Below are 18,892 nucleotides of genomic sequence, written 5' to 3'. Positions count from 1 at the left end.
ACCATTCTGAAGCAAGTTTTACATAGTTCTGAGGGGCCCCGGCAGTAAGGAGCCCTAGATGCTCATGACAATAACCAGCTCAATGACACGCTCTTTATTGGACTTCCTTCTTTCTTGTTTCATGTTCCTCACTTCTGTGCCTTGGAATCATCTCTCAGATTAGCTCCCTGCATCCAAACCTGTACCTCCATCACTGTTTGAGGGAACACAACCTAAATGCAGTGTTTAACATCTATATACTTTTGGGTTGCAAGGAAGGCTTAAGAATTGTGGTCCAGATAATTACTACAAAAACTAAATTACTATATAGTTTAGAGCTGGTCTGAGAATGATGTTCTATGGTTAATCTTTGCCTTGATCAGAGCTAACATGGAATAATCTAGTGATACTAGGTTTTTAAAGAACTACCACAGTTCTCATGGTAACAACAGGATAAAGAAAATGTCTGGTCTCCCTCCATGGCCTTGACCCTATCCCAGTGTAACCAACTTGTAAGGTGGCTAAAGGATTTGATCCAAAGTTGGCAAACTACAGCCTGAGGGCCAAATCCAGCTCTGCTTGTTTTTTTAAATAAAGTTTTGTTGAAATACAGCCCTGCCCTTTTGTTTACATACTGTGTGTAGCTGTTTTCATGATACATGGACAGTGTTGAGTAACTGCAAGACAGACATATATTTATTCTATAGATATATATTTTATTCTCTACAGGAAAAGATTACCTACCTGTAGTGTAAATCTTTGGTTGCTATATTTTTAGATTCCCAAAAGCAAAATTTCAAGAAAAACAGAAAATAGAGAATGGACAAAGGTTTTGTCAACAACACTTGACCACTCTACTTACCATCATAAATTGAAGACAAAAATGTGATAAGCAGTAGTTAACTAACTTCATTTTACAAACAATAGGACATTTCATCCCTGAAACTAGGAAGGTCATCATTAGAACAATGAACTTTCCATCCCAAGATAGGGCTGTGGAATAACTCAGAACAACTGCCTATCTCAATGCAATTGTTTTACCGCACCATCACTATCCACAATTATTATATTTACTTATTTTTGTGATTCACTGTCTTTCTCCCTCATTAGAAAGTAGACTCTGTGAAGGCAGGCAACCCCATCTTTCTTAATCTCTATTGCTTACCCAGCGTGAAGCATCAAGCTTGAGAAACAGTGGCCGATCAGCTAATATTTGTCAAATGAATGACTGAAACATGAAGTGTACAGATTGGGGTGCACAGATCCAAACGTCCAGAGAGAGGCAGAAATACAAGGCCACCATGTAGAATGGTGAGGACTGGGGCAGAGGGTGAATGTGTCTAACCACCTGCACAGGGGCTCTGTGAGTGCTCCCTGCTCTGTCGCCAGTACATAAGACAGTTTCAGGCACACAACAGGCACGCAACAAATGTTCACTGAATCCATGGCTACTAAAGCCATTGAAATTGAATTAAAAGGTAAAAAGAAAACCTTTCTGATAAAACAGAACTATACTTCAGGTTAGATTCAGTTCAGTTGCAATGCACCATAGATTTGTGTATTTCAATATAGCTCCAGGCTGTATATTTCTCATTTTCCTATGGATTGGGGAAAATGTTATTGTAGACAGTAGCAGTCAGGAAACATTGGAGCTCCTCGGCACCCCTGGGGAGGAATGCCATCCAGCCTTAGAGCTTAGCAGCAGGCAGGAGACAGCCAGCAAATTTACCATGAGAGAATTTATCTGTGCTGGAAGCTGAAGAGGAACCACACCCAGGCTCGATCCTGGCCTCTGTGTGGCTGTTCTTAGTAAGATGGTCATTCTTGCTGAGTGAAGCATGAAGTGTGGATGGGTGGTTGTCCCTGGTCAACAGCAAGGACTCAGTGACAACACAACTGACCCTGGGCTAACCCAGCTCTGAAGGTTGCAACTATTAACCTAGACAGGAGGCTCAGGTCCCAGGCCCACTTTCAGAGACCAGGAATTCAAAAACAGGGTCACTACAAGCAGCCATTTTGACTTTAGGAGAGCCAGAAAACAAAATAGTAAAGGGAGAAAATTTGGGGGGGATAAGATGAAAGCTTTCCTACATGAATGAAATATGGAGGAAAATGTAAATGCACAAGAATCAGAAATGCATGGGCTCAACCCCTGCTCCACGTTCTTAGTGGCTGTGTGGCCTTAGGCAAATGACTCAACTACTCTGCACTTCTTTTCATCATATATAAAATGGGTTAAGAATAGTTGTCCCTAAGGGTTGCAGTAAAGATTTAAGCTAATGTATGCAACCGACACATAGCAATAAATTGTTCAGTAAATTTACTACAGGTATTTTGATATATTTTAAATAATAATCATAATCATAAGTGCTCATGGTGCTCACATGTACACCCACACCCACACACGTACACTGCCTTGAAAAAGCCTCGGGGGAAAAGGCTGCTAAGAAGATACATCTAGTAGATAAGATCCCACCAGATCAAGTGATTTTATGAGGCATGAAATCCCAAGGGGAGCCATCTTTGGGGAGCTACCAATATGGGAACTGGAAAATCCTTCCCTAGAGAGCAAACTTTATTATTTTTTAATGTCCATGCATTTTAAATATACAAGCATATTCTTCCCCTCTAAGTCACTCAGATGATCAAGGCCAAGGCCCCGCGGCACCTGCAAGCCACAAGCTCCCCTGGAGCACAATGTGTGAAAGTTAATACTCCAACATTCCTTTACCTTCTACAGAGCATTTGTCAGTCATGGGACGGAGTCATGAGCCTGCACGGACTTAACCCTCGCCTGAACCCTGCTGGGCAGTTATAGCTATTCCCTCTCCTTGTCCAGATGCAGGAGGAAGCAGAAGAGGAAGGAAATAAGGTAACTCATCTGAGGTCACATAGCATGAAGATGGCCAGGATTCAGAGTCACTTCTTAAAATCTCAGAAGTCTCCCTAACTCTCTGAAGCAAGCTGAGACGTTCGTTCCTCTGAGTCCCGGCAGACCATAAGCCCCAAGTCACCTCCAGCACGGGTCCTATCAGGACCAGATGTTGTATTCATCTCTGCATCCCCAAATCAGCAGCATTCTTGGCACCTGGTAGACTTTTTAAAAAATTTTTAATGTTTATTTATTTTTGAGAGAAAGAGAGACAGAATGTGAGCAGGGGAGGGTCAGAGAGAGGAAGACACAGAATCCGAAGCAGGCTCCAGGCTCTGAGCTGTCAGCACAGAGCCCAACAGAGGGCTTGAACTTACAAACCTCAAGACCATGACCTGAGCTAAAGTCTGACACTTAATTGACTGAGCCCCCCAGGCACCATTGTACCTGGCACATTTTAATACTTATGGGAAGAAAGAAAGGATGGATGCAAGTTGTTGGGGAGGAAGGGCAAGATGGAAGGATGCAAGGGAGGGCACAGCAACGGCTCCTTCGAGAGTGTTTTTAGTTTCTGTTGTTTCCTATTATTGTAACAATTACCAAATTCGTATTATTTCAGCTATTTATTTTCTTGTGGCTGCCCTGGGTAGGTGACAAGCCCCCTGAGAACAGGTTCCAGGCCCATCCTGTTTACCTACGAATTCCCTAAATGCCTCAATAAGTACTTAATGAGCAGACATCTGTGCATCCCTCACCTTTGGAGGATAAAGTATCTGTGCCATTTTTTTAAGAGAGAGCCAGTTTTTAAACATTTACCAGCACACTACTTCCCGGCACCCAGCTGAAGATTCTGCTACCGCATCTGGAAACAGAAGAGTCACCAAGGCCATATCCAACACGCTAAAATGAAGACTTGTTAGCATTCGCGAAGTGATTGCCGAAAGTAGTAGATCATTAGTTGCTTCATGTAAGAAATATTTCTAGTGCTGCTGATTGAATGTTCAAGAAACGATTAAAGGGCTTGGCAATGTTTCTCCCAAATATCTTTTGCATGAAAAGCCTCAGAGATTGGTTAATTATAGAGGCAACACATCAGTCTCTCTAGACAAGGGCACTCCCAGGTGCCCACGGTGCCCATCCCAGGTGCGAGCTTGGATTGGATCTGTGGGCATTGGTGTCACTGGGGCCCAGGATGCCTCTCCCGAGGAGCATTACTGCAGGCTGGCTAACAGCCCCATGGAAACGGCCCTCAGACCCTGTTTACAATGTCAAACACCTGGGTTCCTTCTTTGGGCAATTGGCAGCTTCCTGCCAATTGAAAGATTCAGAACTCAAGCTCCCTACTTAACCCTCCCAGGCCAGTGCTCTGCCATCTGGGAACCCAGCGACCGAGCCCTGACAGGTTCTGCCCTAAATGTCTCTTGGATGCTTTGAGAGGTGCGTCTGTTTCTCTCCTGCACTGTCACTCCCGTGACCTCAGGCCTGGACTGGATTCTCCCTTCCATTCATACCCAGCGTCATCGTCGATCCATTTGCCACACTACAGCCAGGGTGACCTTTCCAAAATGAAAGTCTGACCTTGTCACACCACACTCTGCCCTTATTAGTTTCAATGGCTTCCCACTGTTTGAGGACAAATACCAAAATCTCTATGGTGGCTGCCAAATCCCAGGGGCTCTGGCACCACCCAGCTACTCTCAAATCGCCCTATTTCCTCCTACAAAGAGACATCCCCCAGGCTGTGTCTTCTGCCAGGAATGCTTTTCCCTGACCACACCTTCTGGTGTTCGCTTGTCTGTAAGCCTCCCTACTCCTCCAGACTGTGACTCAAGCATGGGGCTATCAGGGAAGCCTCTCAGGTCCTTCATCTGGATCTGATACCTTTCTTACATTCATTCATTCATTCATTCACTCATTCATTCATTCATTCACATTTGCTAAGGGTCTACTGTACACCAGCATTGTTCTAGGCTTAGGGATACAGAAATAAGCCAATCAGACAACAGCATGTGCTATAATGGAGCTTATATTTTAGGGGTGAGAAAGATGAGAGGCACAGACCAGCACAGTGGATAGAAGGGCACAACCTCACACAACCGTGTCTTCTTCCATCATAGTAGTTGTCTCTGTTTTGAATTATTCAGTAATTGACATTGCTCTCCACTGCCCGGGGATCTCTCAAGGCCTGAACTCAAGAGAGCAGAGACTGAGCTGGCCTTACCAGGAGTCATAACCTGAACACATAGTAGGTCCTCTGTGGATATCACAGATATTGATTGAATCCACTTGGTCCCAGGTTAATCTCTCTAAAGTCTGGTTGTTTGAGTGCTTGGGGCTTGGGGGGACAGCCCCTAATAACTGCACCCCAGTGTCTCCCTGCCCTTTGTGAAAGTTCCCTACAGCCCCTCTGGCTGTCACTTTGAGTCAGAGCAGGAGTCAGCAAACTTGTTCTGCAAAGGGCCAAATAGTAAATATTTTAGACTTTGTGGCCATATGGTGTCAACTCTGTTGTTACAGCACACGCTTGGCCATAGACAATTATATAAATGAATGGGCATGGCTATGTTCCAATAAAACTATTTATAAAAACAGGCTGCAGGCAAGAATTGGCCCACAAGTCGTCCTCTGCAACCCCTGAGTTAGATGATCCCAGATGCCCAGTGGCCTATGGCAGTTGACGGCAGAGCCGTGTGGCCTGAGACATCCACTGGCTCCGCGGGCAGGGTCCAGCAACCTTCTGCAGGCCCAGCACCGGCTGCCAGGGATATTATCACACAGGCCCACACTTGAGGCACTTGCAGGCACTACATCCTGCAGCTCGCAGAGAAGCAGTTCCTTCCCCAGAGGAGAGACACTTTGGCCTGGAGGCCGCACAAGGCAGGGATGGAGGCTGCCACGGTCCTTGCAGGGTCCCTGGGCTCCTCCACAGGCTGAGCTCACTTCCTGGCCCTGCCCGGGCATGTGGCAGGGGCTGCTCTCGGCTGAGCAGCTGCGGCCCTGCACCCCAGCCCGGCCTCCACTCAGCTGGGAGACACAGGGGCTTTGTGCTTCCCTAGCAGATTGGGTGATGCCTGCTGGGCCCTTTGAAATGAGACATGACATGTCAAAACGTGCCTATTGCTAATGCTAGTTTTCAGGAATTTGACTTCTCTTGGCAACTGACAGAAGAAAAACAATCACCTTTTTTTTTTTGGTATGTGTGTGTGTAATTATATTTACCCTGATCTTTGGGGTCTGAGGCTATGGAAAACAAGTTATCTGAGGCTTGTATCTTGGTATGGGATGGGTGGACAGATTAGTCTAGTATTTATGGAGCCAGAGGACATTAATTATAGCATTAACACTATGTGTAGACTATGGAGGGTGTTAAGTGTTAAAAACAGTCATAAAGATATCATACAAATCCAAGTCGGTGGTAGGGAGACAATGTCCTGTGTATAAAAGTATTCTAGGCAACAAAGCTCTGGAGCTAACATTACCTTGAAGTCACCAATGCTCTGAGAGCTGACAGTGCTCCCAGCATCCCCTGCAGGGCTAGTTCAATAAGTTATTATGATGTTCTGGTGACACTCCTACTGTGGGTGAGCAACGCTGTTGGAATGACAATGCCCAGAAAGTCACTGTACTCCAAGGGCACTGATGACCCTAGTCTATTGCTGTGCACAGTGCACTGGGGCCTACATGTCATCCACACTCCCAGAGCCCCTTGACTGTGGATGCAGAGCACTGTTCGGGCTGTGCCAACACTCCACTGTACCCACGCCCTGAGTGACTCAAAGCTGTGGTGTATTACTTCTCTGGATGTAACTCACAAACATGGAGCAATGATCTGGGTGCCCTGGTGTTCTGGGTACCCCTAGTCTCCCAGTGGCACTGACGGTAGGAACGTTCTCAGGAAGGAGGTGCAGACAATCCCCTTGATCATGTTCTTCCAAAACAAGTCTCAATCTAGTTCAGTCACAGTGCTCAAAAAGAGGCACGGCCCTTTCTTTCCAAATAGCCTATCACTAAAAAAAAAAAAAAAAAAAAAAAAAAAAAAAAAAAAAAAAAAAAAAAAAAAAAAAAAAAAAAAAAAAAAAAAAAAAAAGCATCAATGTGATTAAGCCTCAACATTTGTGTGAAATCTCCAAACACAAATGGCTATGTGGCAAGTGGGTAAAATCAGCAGGTACAGCCAGTAGGTGAATAGTAGGGGCTGGTGGGACTGTGGCAAATTATAGAGGCATGTCGTGCCTAAAGGTGGGCAGTAGTAACTCCCCTCTAGTGAAGTGTGGCCAAGTGGGAGCGCAGCTCTTGGGTTCCCGGACCTTCTGACATTTTAAGAAGTACAGGAAACCTGGATTTTTTTAATGTACAATTTCCCACTTTTCAAAATATTTGGGCCAAACAAGATTCATCCATGAGCTACATTTGGCCTGCAGCTTGTACTGTACAACCTTGCCCAGAAGCCAGAGTTGCAGAATTGGGATGCGTGAGCTCTAGCACCACCAGGCAGATATCTTGAGGTTCAACCTGCTGAGCCAAAGGGTGACCCATTCACCAACATGAACCCTGCCTCAGCCTGTGTTTCAAGTTTGAAATGTCATTTCTTGTCTTCTCTGGCCTGCCCTTGGCTGCTTGTCTTAGGAGTGAAAGAAACTGCTTTCTACTCTAAGCAACTACGTAGTGCCTAGTGAGGGGGATCCTACAGTCCAGTCCATCCTCTCTGCTCAGGGAGGAGGAGCCCGGGATCCCCAGGTAGCTACAGAGGAGACAGGCTGCGGGGAATTGTATTGGCAGCAACCTTCAGGAGGGTCAGATTTTCCCAGGTGCGTGGGCACCTTGCCTGCAGCTAAGTGGAAACAATGCCAAAACTACTGGTCACTTGATTTGATTCTGCCCAACTGATTATTGTAATTGGATGACAGACATATTTCCCTCTCCTTTTCAACTGGTGCTGGAGGGTGAGCGAATCTGGCTCATGAGTCATTCTTCGGGGTAGTTACCTAGCGGGGAAGATTATCTCCTTTCACAGGCCGACCTGTGCCTGCCTTTTGGCTGCCTAAAGAGAAAAACCAGGTCCAAATGAAATCAAATGCCAGTAAATTTCAGAACTTCCTCACATTTCATACTGCACTGTCTACAAAGGTCTTTGAAATGTTCCCTGCTCTAATACTCAGAGGGGATACATAGTTGAAGATTAGGATGTAACAGAAGCAACTATAATAGGAAATAAAGGAGGAAAGACACTGAGGGCAAAATGGTAGCACTTCTCATTGGAGGTGCTTCTGGCAAATAACTGGGAATAAGGAGAAGAGTTGTGTATTGACAGAATGACTACGCTGAGGTTCTTTAAAATATAGAAGCTGTAGATTCAGAATTTTGTAATGCTGTGGATGGAGCCCTCTTCTGGAGAAATTTTTCAACAGGTATTAAAACAAGATCAAAACACAGAGAGATGGAGCTACATAGGCACAAAGAAATAGGAAACACTGTTGGCTATTTAGGCGATATGATTGTCATTGAATCCATAGCTTGGCATTTTCCTTCCCTTTCACTGAACAGTAATAAACTGGATTCTCCCAAGAAACTGTCTTTCTAGAAGAAGGGACAGGAAAGAAGAATATTCTGAAGAGCCTAGCTGTACTTTTACTGAAACAGTAAACTTCAAACTGAGATTCAATGCACACAGGCAAATGCCAGTACTTTTAGATACCGCACTTATTGGGTATATTGGTTTTTTTGGGCAATTTCACTATAACACATAGGAGATACTTCCAGAAGAAATTAGATTTTATTTAATGGAAAACCCAAGGGCTAAAGATAGAAAAGGAGAGAAGGGAGGGAGGCAGAGCAGAAGAGATTAGCTAAGATGACTGTTGGGCTTTTAATATAGACTGTGGCATTACATAAACTCCAGATCACATATTCAGCCTTGCATTTTATTAAATCTCTTTGGGGACTTGCTAAAAAAAATTGTTCAGACATGTGAACTCTACCACTTTGACTCTTTTCACCACTTACATCTCTGTTTCCCAGTGCGTTTCAAATCTTATGATTTGAACATCACATGTTGACCCCATGTCAGGGCTAGGGGCACACTCTGCTACTCCCCTAGTCTTTTCTCCTCATCAAAAAGGTTCTGCAAATAAACACTGCCCTTAAACTACAATATATGATGTTTTGGGGGTACAAATAGATACTGGTTTTCATTTAGAATCCTGAAAATCAAGATGCTGACTCTAAGAAAGAACTCCCCATTTTAAATCAACATCTCAGAATTCTGTGGAACATTTTTAGTCACTCCCAAGTGACTGCACTCCAAACCTGAACCACTCCCTAAAATTCTAATTCTTGGGGGATTACTCATTCATTGTTAGAACTTTTGGCTAGTTGTAAACCATACCCAAATAGGGGGATGGGGAATCATATTTACAGTGGAATTTCTATGTCATGCCTCCCTTGATTTGTTTCACACTCATTATTTATCATAGCCAAATGCCAGAGGCCACTTCTGACACAGCCTTTCCCAAAAGACCCCAGGGGAGAAGAGAAGCGACTGTTCCTCAACTTTGCCAGCTTCCAGCCATTGTTGCTTAGAATTCCTCTTCCTCCTTCCAAAATGCCTAAAAGAGCAACCTAGCCAATAAACTTACAGAGATTGACGGCTTCCAATGCCAGACCCAGAATATTACAAGTGTGATGGAAAAACACATACACGCTTGCCTGAACACCACTTAGGACCGAGTGACTAATTTGCTTTATTACATTGTTTTTCCCTTCCGTATGTTTTCTCTCTGCCTCAAGAAAGTTCTGTTTTTGCTGGTGGACTCAAAGGCTCTAAGACTTTCCCCACTTTTCCCTGTGGCACACTGAGCTGTGACCTGGAACCTCTTGCTGATGAAATGAATTACACCAAAATGATTTCTCTGCAAGGTGCTGTTGCAACCAGGTTATCAATTAGCGTTCTAATGGGGACGTTTGCTCTGATTATGCATAACAATGTAAGAGAGAAACAAGCCTCTGAGAGCAGGGGATTCCATTCCTGGTACCACCTCTCCTCCCCCAGGCTAAGGAACTGAGTGAGCTCACAGCCTGGGGAACCCACCTGTGCTGGCTGGACCTTGCAGGAGGACACACACCAGTTGCTTTTCAAAAGGTATGGTGTGAGAAGCCCCTAGTGCACAGGGATTGCTGGGTGCCGCCACGTGGTCGGTCTTGCTCAAAGGGAGGCATAACTTTGGGCCAGCCCTGCAACCCTGACTGAGGTCACAGCATGCTAAGAGAGAAAAGGACTCTAAAGTCCTGGGGAAAGGCAGTGTGGGAAGTGCTCCCAGACTCTGACAGTTCCCAGAATGCCAGGCCTCATGGTAAATGCATTACCTAGGACATCCTGTTGAATGCAATCAATCTGCCTGGCAATCCCAGGAAGGCAGTAAGATTATTTTACAGTGGAGAATCAGAAAGCCCAGAGATATTAAACAATGTGCCCAAGGTGGTACCACCAGCATATGGCAGAGAGGATCTGTCTGAATCGGAGGCATACTTTGAACCTCCCGCATACTCTGAACCACCCTGCTAAATGGGGATATTTATGTACATACGTACAGCCTCAGGGACCTTCTGAGTCCAGAAAGTCTGGAAAACTGGTTCACAGACGGACTTAAGATTTGTAGTAGGGCTTAAGGTTTGTACGGGGTCCCTCCCCGCCCAAGAGAATCAGGCAGCAAAGCCCTGTTAGAATTGGAGTGTAACTGGGCAGTTCTGAATGAGGGCTGTGTATCCAGGGAAGACGGAAATCATGGGTGGGGGAGGGGCTCAGCAGCCAGGCACCTTACCGGTCCCCCAGACACCGGCATCCACCCACTAGCCCCCACTTTAAGTCGTTTACATGGTCACTGCGTTCCTGGGACAACGGCGCATTTCCAAAGTCTAACCCCAAAATGGATCCAAGGCTGCATTGCACCCCCACATCCCAGCCAGCACTCGCCTGGGATCCTGGCTGTCTCGCCCTCTCTCTCTCCCGCACACAAACACGTGTGCCCGGGCCCCTGGCACCCAGAAGTCCTGGCCAGGAACTCAGCACCCATTCCTAGCACCCAAAAGCACTCCCTGTTTCCTTCCCTTCTCTCTGCCTGGCCCTGCCTTGATCTTACCCACCCACTTGTGGGCTGCCGGCTCATCCCGAGTCCCATCCGGCATCTAGGGAAGCCCTGGGGAACAGAGTAGACTTGCGCTCTCAGAAACCACAGGCCCCAGAACAGGGCTGGGCGTGCCCTCAGCGGCCAGCACCTCCGGTCGGGCCTCCTCGGAGTATGCTTTCCTGCGCACAAACTTCCCGAGGTCCTGGAGATCCGTAGGCGGTAGCAGGACAGCCACGTCTCGGCCGCACCGCACCCCCTGCCTCTCCCGGGTCCCCGGCCCTTCCCTTGCGCCTCAGCGCTCCGAGGGTTAACAGGCAGCTGCAGCCCTGGTGGGCAAGGCTTGAACTTTTCTCCGCGCTCCGCGCCCGCCCGAGAAGGCAGCAGAGGCGGCAGTCGGGGCTCCGAGCCGGGGCTCCAGCTGGCTGGACAAAGGGGGCGCGGGGGGCTGGCGCCTGCTCCCTGGCGGTGGGGGGGGGGGGAATGGCCGGGGGAGGACGCGCTCTGGGCCCGAGGTCGGGAAGGAAAAGAACCCCGATGCGGGCGAGGCCAGAGTCGGCGCCTTTGAGCGACAGCAGCAGCCGGGCTGCAGCGCTGGGCTGGCGGGAGGCGCCTTCCTGCACGCCGCGGGGCTGGGCGAGGGGGCCCGGCGCCCCGGGAAGTCCGCGATGCCAGGCCGGCCTCTCCAGCCCGGCAGCCCGCAACCCGGACCGGAGCTGCGCTTCCCCCCGCTCGGCGCTGCGCTGGGGAAACCACTACTCGCTGGAGTCGCCTCCAACTGAGTCTTTTTCCAATGCACGAGCCTCCGGAGGAGGAGGCGATTCAAAGTTACCCCACTTGATGTAGGCGAGAATGTCGCCCCTGCTTGCAAAAAAAAGGGGGAGATTCAGGAGCTCTCTCCTCCTCCCCTGAACGCGCACACACACACACACACACACACACACAAACCGGAGTGGGAAACCAGGCGCCCCCGAGGATCTCGGGCTGGGAATGACCTCCCTATGAGCCCCAGGCTTTCTTCGCCGCCGCGCCCCACAGCCCCCCGACCCCCGAAAGCCCCCTCTCGCTGCCGGCGCCAGACGATCAGAATGCAGAAACGGGGCGCGGGGCGCGCCCGGCAGCCCCTCTTCCCTACCTGGGACAGGAGAACGCACAGGAGGAGCGGAGTTCTCGGCTGCATTTTGCCCGACTAGAAGCGCCCGGCGGCGTTTTCATTCATGCACTTGGCTGCACTGAGCATATTTTCCGTGGGAGCCAGGCTTTGAGGAGAGGCTCTGCCTCACCAGCCAGCCAACTTCCCAAATAGATCAGCGGCAGCATCACGAAAGCATTGGGTAGAGGCTGATGACCAGGACCAATGGCTTTACAAGACGGATTCCTTCATAAAGCTCCCTCGTTTTGCATGGCAGATACAGGGCGAGCACCTCGCGCAGAGCGAGCCCCTCGGAGGAGGCAGCCCCTTTGCCTTTTTGGACTGTTGGGGCCCACCTCACAAATCACGCTGGGCAACGCCAGCCGAATCCACTTTTGCAGAGAATGGAATTGCACGGGGGACTGGCGAACACTTCCAGCCCAGTGCAAAAAGATTCTCTTTATTAAAATGTTAATAAGATCCACTTTATTTCCCATAAATCAAATAAAATGACCCCAGCAGTTCCAGCCCTTTTCACGCCTGGAAAGACTTGGCGACTTGGTGGTGGATTTTTTCCCCCTTTCTTTCTTTCTTTCTTTCTTTCTTTCTTTCTTTTTCTTCTTTTCCAACTGTGGCCCAAGTCATGATGGTGTTTGGTGTTTCCTTGCCATCTCACAAATCACAAATACGACAGATCAATTCTAGCTTGCAGAAAAAAATCCATCAAGGGGCAATAGATTTTATTAACTGCTCAGGTGAGAGTCTGACTGGCCACCTACTCCACAAATGTGCATCTGGCACCGAAGTTGGAGCCATAATTTAAGGAAACTTTTTTTTTCCTGTAAGGATGTGATTTTTCAGAAGCTCCTACCTATCCTCAGGGACTAGGGATACTCATGGCCACAACTCAAGGAATTTTCTAAGTGGGGTGCTATGGAAATGAGGGTCAGAGGGATATATAGGTCTGCCTTTCCCAGTAGAAATCTAAGATTATGCAATAAAAATTTCACCGTGTCATTTCCATGCAGGCTCCTTCTAAAAATGATGTATTTTAAAATAAAGGACATTTGTGCAATAGAACTGATGCAACCAAAATTAAAAATCTAGGTTGGGAGGAAAAATTTAAAAAACTGAAATGCTCAACCTAAACTTTAATATATTTGCTCTGATTTGGATCTGAGCTTCCTGGTGGCCAAAGCAATAAGAAAACATGTAAATTATATAGTTCTTATTTTAGAAGAATGTATATAAATATCCACTGGCAAAATTTCCTCATAGAGCTAAATACTAGAAAAAAATGTATTATGTGATATCTAATAGAGCAGGACACAGCAATGGATGGACCTTGCAGAGATCCAGGAGATTGGGGTGTTTTCCAGTATATAGCACAGGGCCTAGAACATGGAGATGGTCACTACGGTTGTTAAACAGATGTCTAGACTTAACCTAAGTGGCATAGCTGCCTAGGCTTAACACCTAGCCCTGCTACTAATGAGTAAGTGATTCAAACTCTCTGTGCCTCTCTTTGTCAACTGGCAAAATGAAAATATAAATCATACTGAACTTATAAGGTGGTGGTAAGGATTAAGTGACCAAATAACCATTTAATAAATGTAAACTGATGCACTTTTTAAAATTCCTTCATTGCCAGCTGTTTAGTCACAAGATTGCCTCACATGGTCCCAAGGTGACTGATGGGGAGGCAATGCCATCTGACCTCCTGGCTGCTTTGGCTGGAGCTGGCACATCAGATGGCATGTTGGCCAAGCAACCTCCGGAAAAGCCCAGGAAAGGTGTGTGTTGCTGTCTCTTCTGGTCTTTTCAACTTTCCACTGTCCTCTTCCTTAAGTAGGTAATGACCCTGAGGCTTTGAGAGTTGCAATCATGGTGTTTGATAGATATGATTGTCCCAACCTGGAATTCATGCATGTGGAGACCTATAACCACCTTTCCTACCACTAAAAAGTAAAATGGGATATTTTGGAGTCAGGCAGGCTTCACATCAAGGCATCCGGAAATACCCTGGTTCTTTCTCCACACCAGGGCAGGAGCCATCTTGTTAGTCGGGTCAGCTAAGCTAAGCCCATGGATTCAGCAGATACAAAGGCAGACGGAGTGCAGAGGGCAGCTTGGGAGATGATAACCATTGTAAGGGATAATGATGGCAGAAAGGACCCAGCCATATTTCCGCAAGCAGCCTGGAGGTTGGGGAAGCGGTCCTAAGGGGAGGGTGTGCAAGGCTGCACTTGCCCGCCCCCCTGTGGTCAGCATGGGGCTGTGTAACTGGTTCTAGCCAATAAGCTGTGAGCAAAAGTGACAGGTGCTGCTCCAAGGTTGGAGCATTTAATGGCCAGTGTGAGACAAGTTGGTTTCCCCAGAATAGGGGCTGAGATGGAAGTCTGTTCAGGTGGCTTACTCAGGAGTGTCCTCAGGAACAACTTGCAGGAGGAAGGGAAACAAGATGGGCGGGGGGGGGGGGGGGGGAGGCACTGATGATAGCGAGCCCGGGCCGGGGAAGTGAAATTAGTTACATCCGTCTGCACGCAGGCCACCGAGTACATTTCAGAGAAATTGGGNAACAGGGGCTGGAGAGCACCTAAGAGGGAGTTCCTATTCTCCCTTCACACGCCATCATTCCACTGCCCCTGCTACATCCGGGGGGGGGGGGGGGGGGGGGGGGGGGGGGGGGGGGGGGGTATTGCAGTTGTGGTAGATGCTTCAGTCAGTCCCAGGGGATCTCTGAGGCTAGGGAGCCTTTCATTCAGAGATGACCCTAAGAGAGTGGGGAGCTGTGTCTTTGTGCCCCAGTAGGTCAGTTTTTGGCTGCTCCCCAAGGAATGGAATAAACTTAGATGAGGGAAGCTTGGTTCAACCAAGGGCAATATTCCAGTCTGAACCCAGCTTCATCATCTACATAGAAAATGAATGCATGGACCCACAACAGGTAACCAGAGGCTGTGATTCCCAGATTGCAGATGACCACATGCACCTGATGGTACCAGTGAAGGTAGATGCAGATTTGTGAAAATCCTCTAACTCCGTCTGCAGCCAGGACCTGTCAGGCACTCACCAAGGACCTGGGCTTTTGTCATGAGTTATTCTATGAGAGGGCAAAGTGGCTGCAGCATTCCACACCTGAGCATGCCCAAGGGGCCACTCCCATCCCTTCATACTTCAGTTCCCACAGCCTGGATTTTAAAGGCCAGGAGAAGTTACCTTCAAGAGTCTTCTTTGGCCTGGGGTGCCTGGGTGGCTCAGTCGGTTAAGCATCTGACTGCAGCTCAGGTCATGATCTCACAGTTCGTGGGTTCGAGCCCCACGTCGGGCTCTGTGCTGACAGCCAGCTCAGAGACTGGAGCCTGTCTTCAGATTCTGTATCTCCCTCTCTCTCTGACCCTCCCCTGATCACACTGTCTCTATCTCTCTCTCAAAAATAAAAAAATAAAATAAAAAAAGAGTCTTCTTTGGCCTTAAGGCTCACCTTTAGAAACCCATGAAGGCTGGGAAGGTGGAAAAGATTTGTCTGCAAAATGGGACCTGAACTGGGAGCTCCAGATTCCACTTACATTGAGCAAGTTGCTTTTACTCCCCAAGGCTCAGTTTATTCATCAATAAAATGGGAATGATAATATAATAGCTCTCCAAGGATTGTTGTAAAAGTGGATGCTACCTTTCCCCCTTGATCCCCTACTTCCCTCTACTCTCAGAGAATGTGCATTTCACCGAACACAGGATATCAGGTTTTGTCCAACAAAGATAGGAGAAAACTCATTTCACTCTGCAGTAAAAGGCCTCTGAAGAAGTCCATTTTTGTTGGTTTTGCATTGTTTTCCCTTCCACTCCCTAATGGGATTCTTTTGGCTGATGGATGGATTGATGGTAGCAAGTGAGTACTGAAGCTGAAAACCATCCTCTAATAACCTTTGCTTTAACTTCCCCCATACCAGCCCACCCCTCCAGGAAGCCCAGCCTTTGTGTCCAAATGCAGGCCCCAGAATCTAGGGTCTGATGAAATCATCCAACATCCAGGAGCTGTATCCTGAAGGGCCAGGGATGAAAACTGTTGCCCCTCCTTGACTGACACGGATGAAGGCATCATTTCTGGCTGTGTGAAGGTGGCCACATGTGTGTGTGCACTCGTTGGGTATTATGTGTACAAGCACGTGGATGTGGGTGTATGGCAAGGGGGTAACTGCTGTATCTTCCAGAAGAGATGTGTTACTAAAGTTTGGGTACCCTTTGAATGTGCTGCTGTAATGAGGCATTTGTACGGAACAGGGATAAACCAGATAAATGCCATAATAGGACACAAGAGTTATCAGGTATGCCAGGAGCCCTTGATAATTGGGATCTATTTGGACAGAAAGGAGGGTAGCCCACACTGCACAGCAGTACAATATAGCATAATGCTGAAGCTACATCCCTCCCAATGGGATAGCCTGTTAAAACTGCTCAAGGTTATGATAATATACCATCCCAATACTTGGCCACCCAAAAGTAGCATCCAGGATTGTCCTTGAGCCATGAGCCTATTTCATGTTTCTCCATAGGCCTTTATGTTGCTTAATCTTATACTACAAGTGGTCACTTTATTCAGTTCTTCATTCCAACCTGCATCTGCACCTGTTACCCCAAGAGGCCCCATGTGTTTCAGCTTGCTGTTTATAGAGCCTCTGCAAATGCTTTCAAAGGAACATTCTGGGTTCAAGCCCCAAGTCAGGCTTTGTGCTGAAAGCCAGCTCAGAGCCTGGAGCCTGTCTTCAGATTCTGTATCTCCCTCTCTCTGACCCTCCCCTGCTCATGCTGTCTCTCTCTCTCTTTCTCTCTCTCTCTCTTTCTCTCTCTCATTCATAAATAAATAAAAAACATTTTTAAAAATAAAAAAAAAAAACAAAGGAACGTTCATGGACTATCTCGTTCATTGTAGGAAAGAAATGACCCCCATGAACCCAGAGGTGCGTGAATAAGCCCAGCAGTACCCCACCCAGATCATCTGACCTATGTATGCGGAGTAATAATAAATAACTGCTCTAAATATGCAGGTGGTTAGTTATCTAGCAAAAGCTAACCAATAATTACATTTGTTTGTTGTCTGTCTATCTCTCTGGAGTGTAAGTCCTAAGTCTGTCTCTTTGCTCCTGTATGCTCAGCTTCTAGAACACTGGCTTGCAGTAGGTGCCCAAATGATTTTTGCTGGGAAGATAAATTAAGTGGCTTGTGTATTAAAACATGTGTGATGCTTATGGAAAACCCACCCCCTACATATACCGCCCTACCAGAAATACTTCCTAATGTTGACAGTTCAATCCTTCCATGTAGAAAGTATCCTATAACCTTGACAGGCTCAACTCCCACATGACCATCTAATTCATCCTACAACAAGGCAATGTCTTCTTACGATAGTCTAGACCAGGATGAGACAAAGTAAGTAACATTGCACACAGGCTAGCATGTAGGTGCTTAGAGTTCTTTGGTGAAGAATACCTGGGGTGTGACATCCTTCTGAATTTCCTCAAAATATGAAGCTCCCAGACAACTAAGAATAAGACAGAAAACATTCCTTTGGCTTGTGGGGCTGTTGCATTAATACAGTGTCCTCTGTGAACACAATTAATACCATCATGACTTCTACTCTCACACAGAGATAAAATCAGGAGTGACTTTTACACTATCTCACTTCAATGGCTTCACTGTATTTAGGATTTCAATCCCTCCCTAGTAGCAAAATTGGGCATTCAGACACCAAATTTATCCTTTGAACTAGTAGCCATTAAAACCCCCCTCTAGGTGTCTCCCTTACCCAAAATTAGTGACTGGGGTTATTTCTACACAGAGAATCTTCTCCACATCTCTGACAGAGCAGTAGTTTTCAAAGTATGGCCCCTGGACCAGAAGGATCAACACACCTGGGAACTTGTTAAAATTGAAAATTCTCAGGTCTTATCCCAGACCTACTGATTTAGAAACTCAGGGGTGAGATCTAACAACCTGTGTTTTACAAGTTCTTTATTTGCGTAATTTGAGAACCACTACTTTAGAGAATTCTCCACTACTCACTTACATATGTTCATTCATTCATTCATTCATTCATTCAAGAAACTTTCCTAAAGTGCCTATGGAATATTAGCCACTGAGCTAGGCAACAGAGAAATGAAAAGGCATGGTTTGTGTACTTCAGAAAATATGATTCATGGGGAGAAGACATCATTCTATTACAGTCAGCTATAGGAGGTTCTGAGAGTCAAGGTAGCCAGAGCTAGAGGGGATCGGGATGTGTTTAGAAAGAGGCAAGGGGTCCACTGTGGTTGGTTTCCATTGTATGTCAAAAACTATCATGGATCTTTACTTGAAAGAAGTTGTACTTTTTGTATCTGTTGATGAGAAACTAAATATAAATAACAGCAAAAAAAGATACCTGAAATTCACACCTCCTTCTAACTGAATTTGAAGTTTATTCCTTATAATCTCATCTAGGCAAAGTTGCAAATGGCAGTGCCTGTGTGTGTATGTATGTGTGTGTGTGTGTGTGTGTGTGTGTGTCCACATGCAGGCAGGGGGAGGGAAATTATTTATAACTGATGGATAATGCTTGGTGTGCTTTTATTTAGTTTTTTTTTTCAATGTTTATTGATTTATTTTGAGAGAGAGACGAGTGGGGGAGGAGCAGAGAGAGGGTAAGAGAGAGAGTCCCAAGCAGGCACTGACAACATGGAGCCCAATGTGGGGCTTGATCTCAGAAGCGTGAGAGCATGACCTGAGCCCAGTTGGACACTTAACCGACTGAACCAC

At 46.8% G+C, this 18,892-nt stretch overlaps 1 protein-coding gene and 1 non-coding gene across 2 annotated transcripts in view; one reads left to right on the top strand and one right to left on the bottom strand.

The window, feature by feature from the left end:
• CDH13 (cadherin 13) overlaps window positions 1–12,246 on the bottom strand; it is a 1,034,982-nt gene extending 1,022,736 nt beyond the window's left edge. Inside the window, exon 1 of the mRNA XM_039227348.1 lies at window positions 12,107–12,246. Within this exon, the coding sequence (XP_039083279.1) occupies window positions 12,107–12,151 (45 nt within the window). The 5' untranslated portion in view covers window positions 12,152–12,246. The remainder of the gene's footprint in view (window positions 1–12,106) is intronic.
• A 3,100-nt stretch (window positions 12,247–15,346) lies between these two features.
• TRNAC-GCA lies at window positions 15,347–15,431 on the top strand. Its single transcript has one exon. It is a non-coding gene; the product is annotated as a tRNA-Cys (tRNA).
• Window positions 15,432–18,892: the final 3,461 nt, after the last annotated feature.

This window comes from Hyaena hyaena, unplaced genomic scaffold, assembly GCF_003009895.1.
Source record: "Hyaena hyaena isolate Hyena2069 unplaced genomic scaffold, ASM300989v1 scaffold_1, whole genome shotgun sequence".
Taxonomy (NCBI): Eukaryota; Metazoa; Chordata; class Mammalia; order Carnivora; family Hyaenidae; genus Hyaena; species Hyaena hyaena.
The sequence above is the reverse complement of the archived record's forward strand: the minus strand, read 5'-3'. Positions and strand labels throughout refer to the sequence as shown.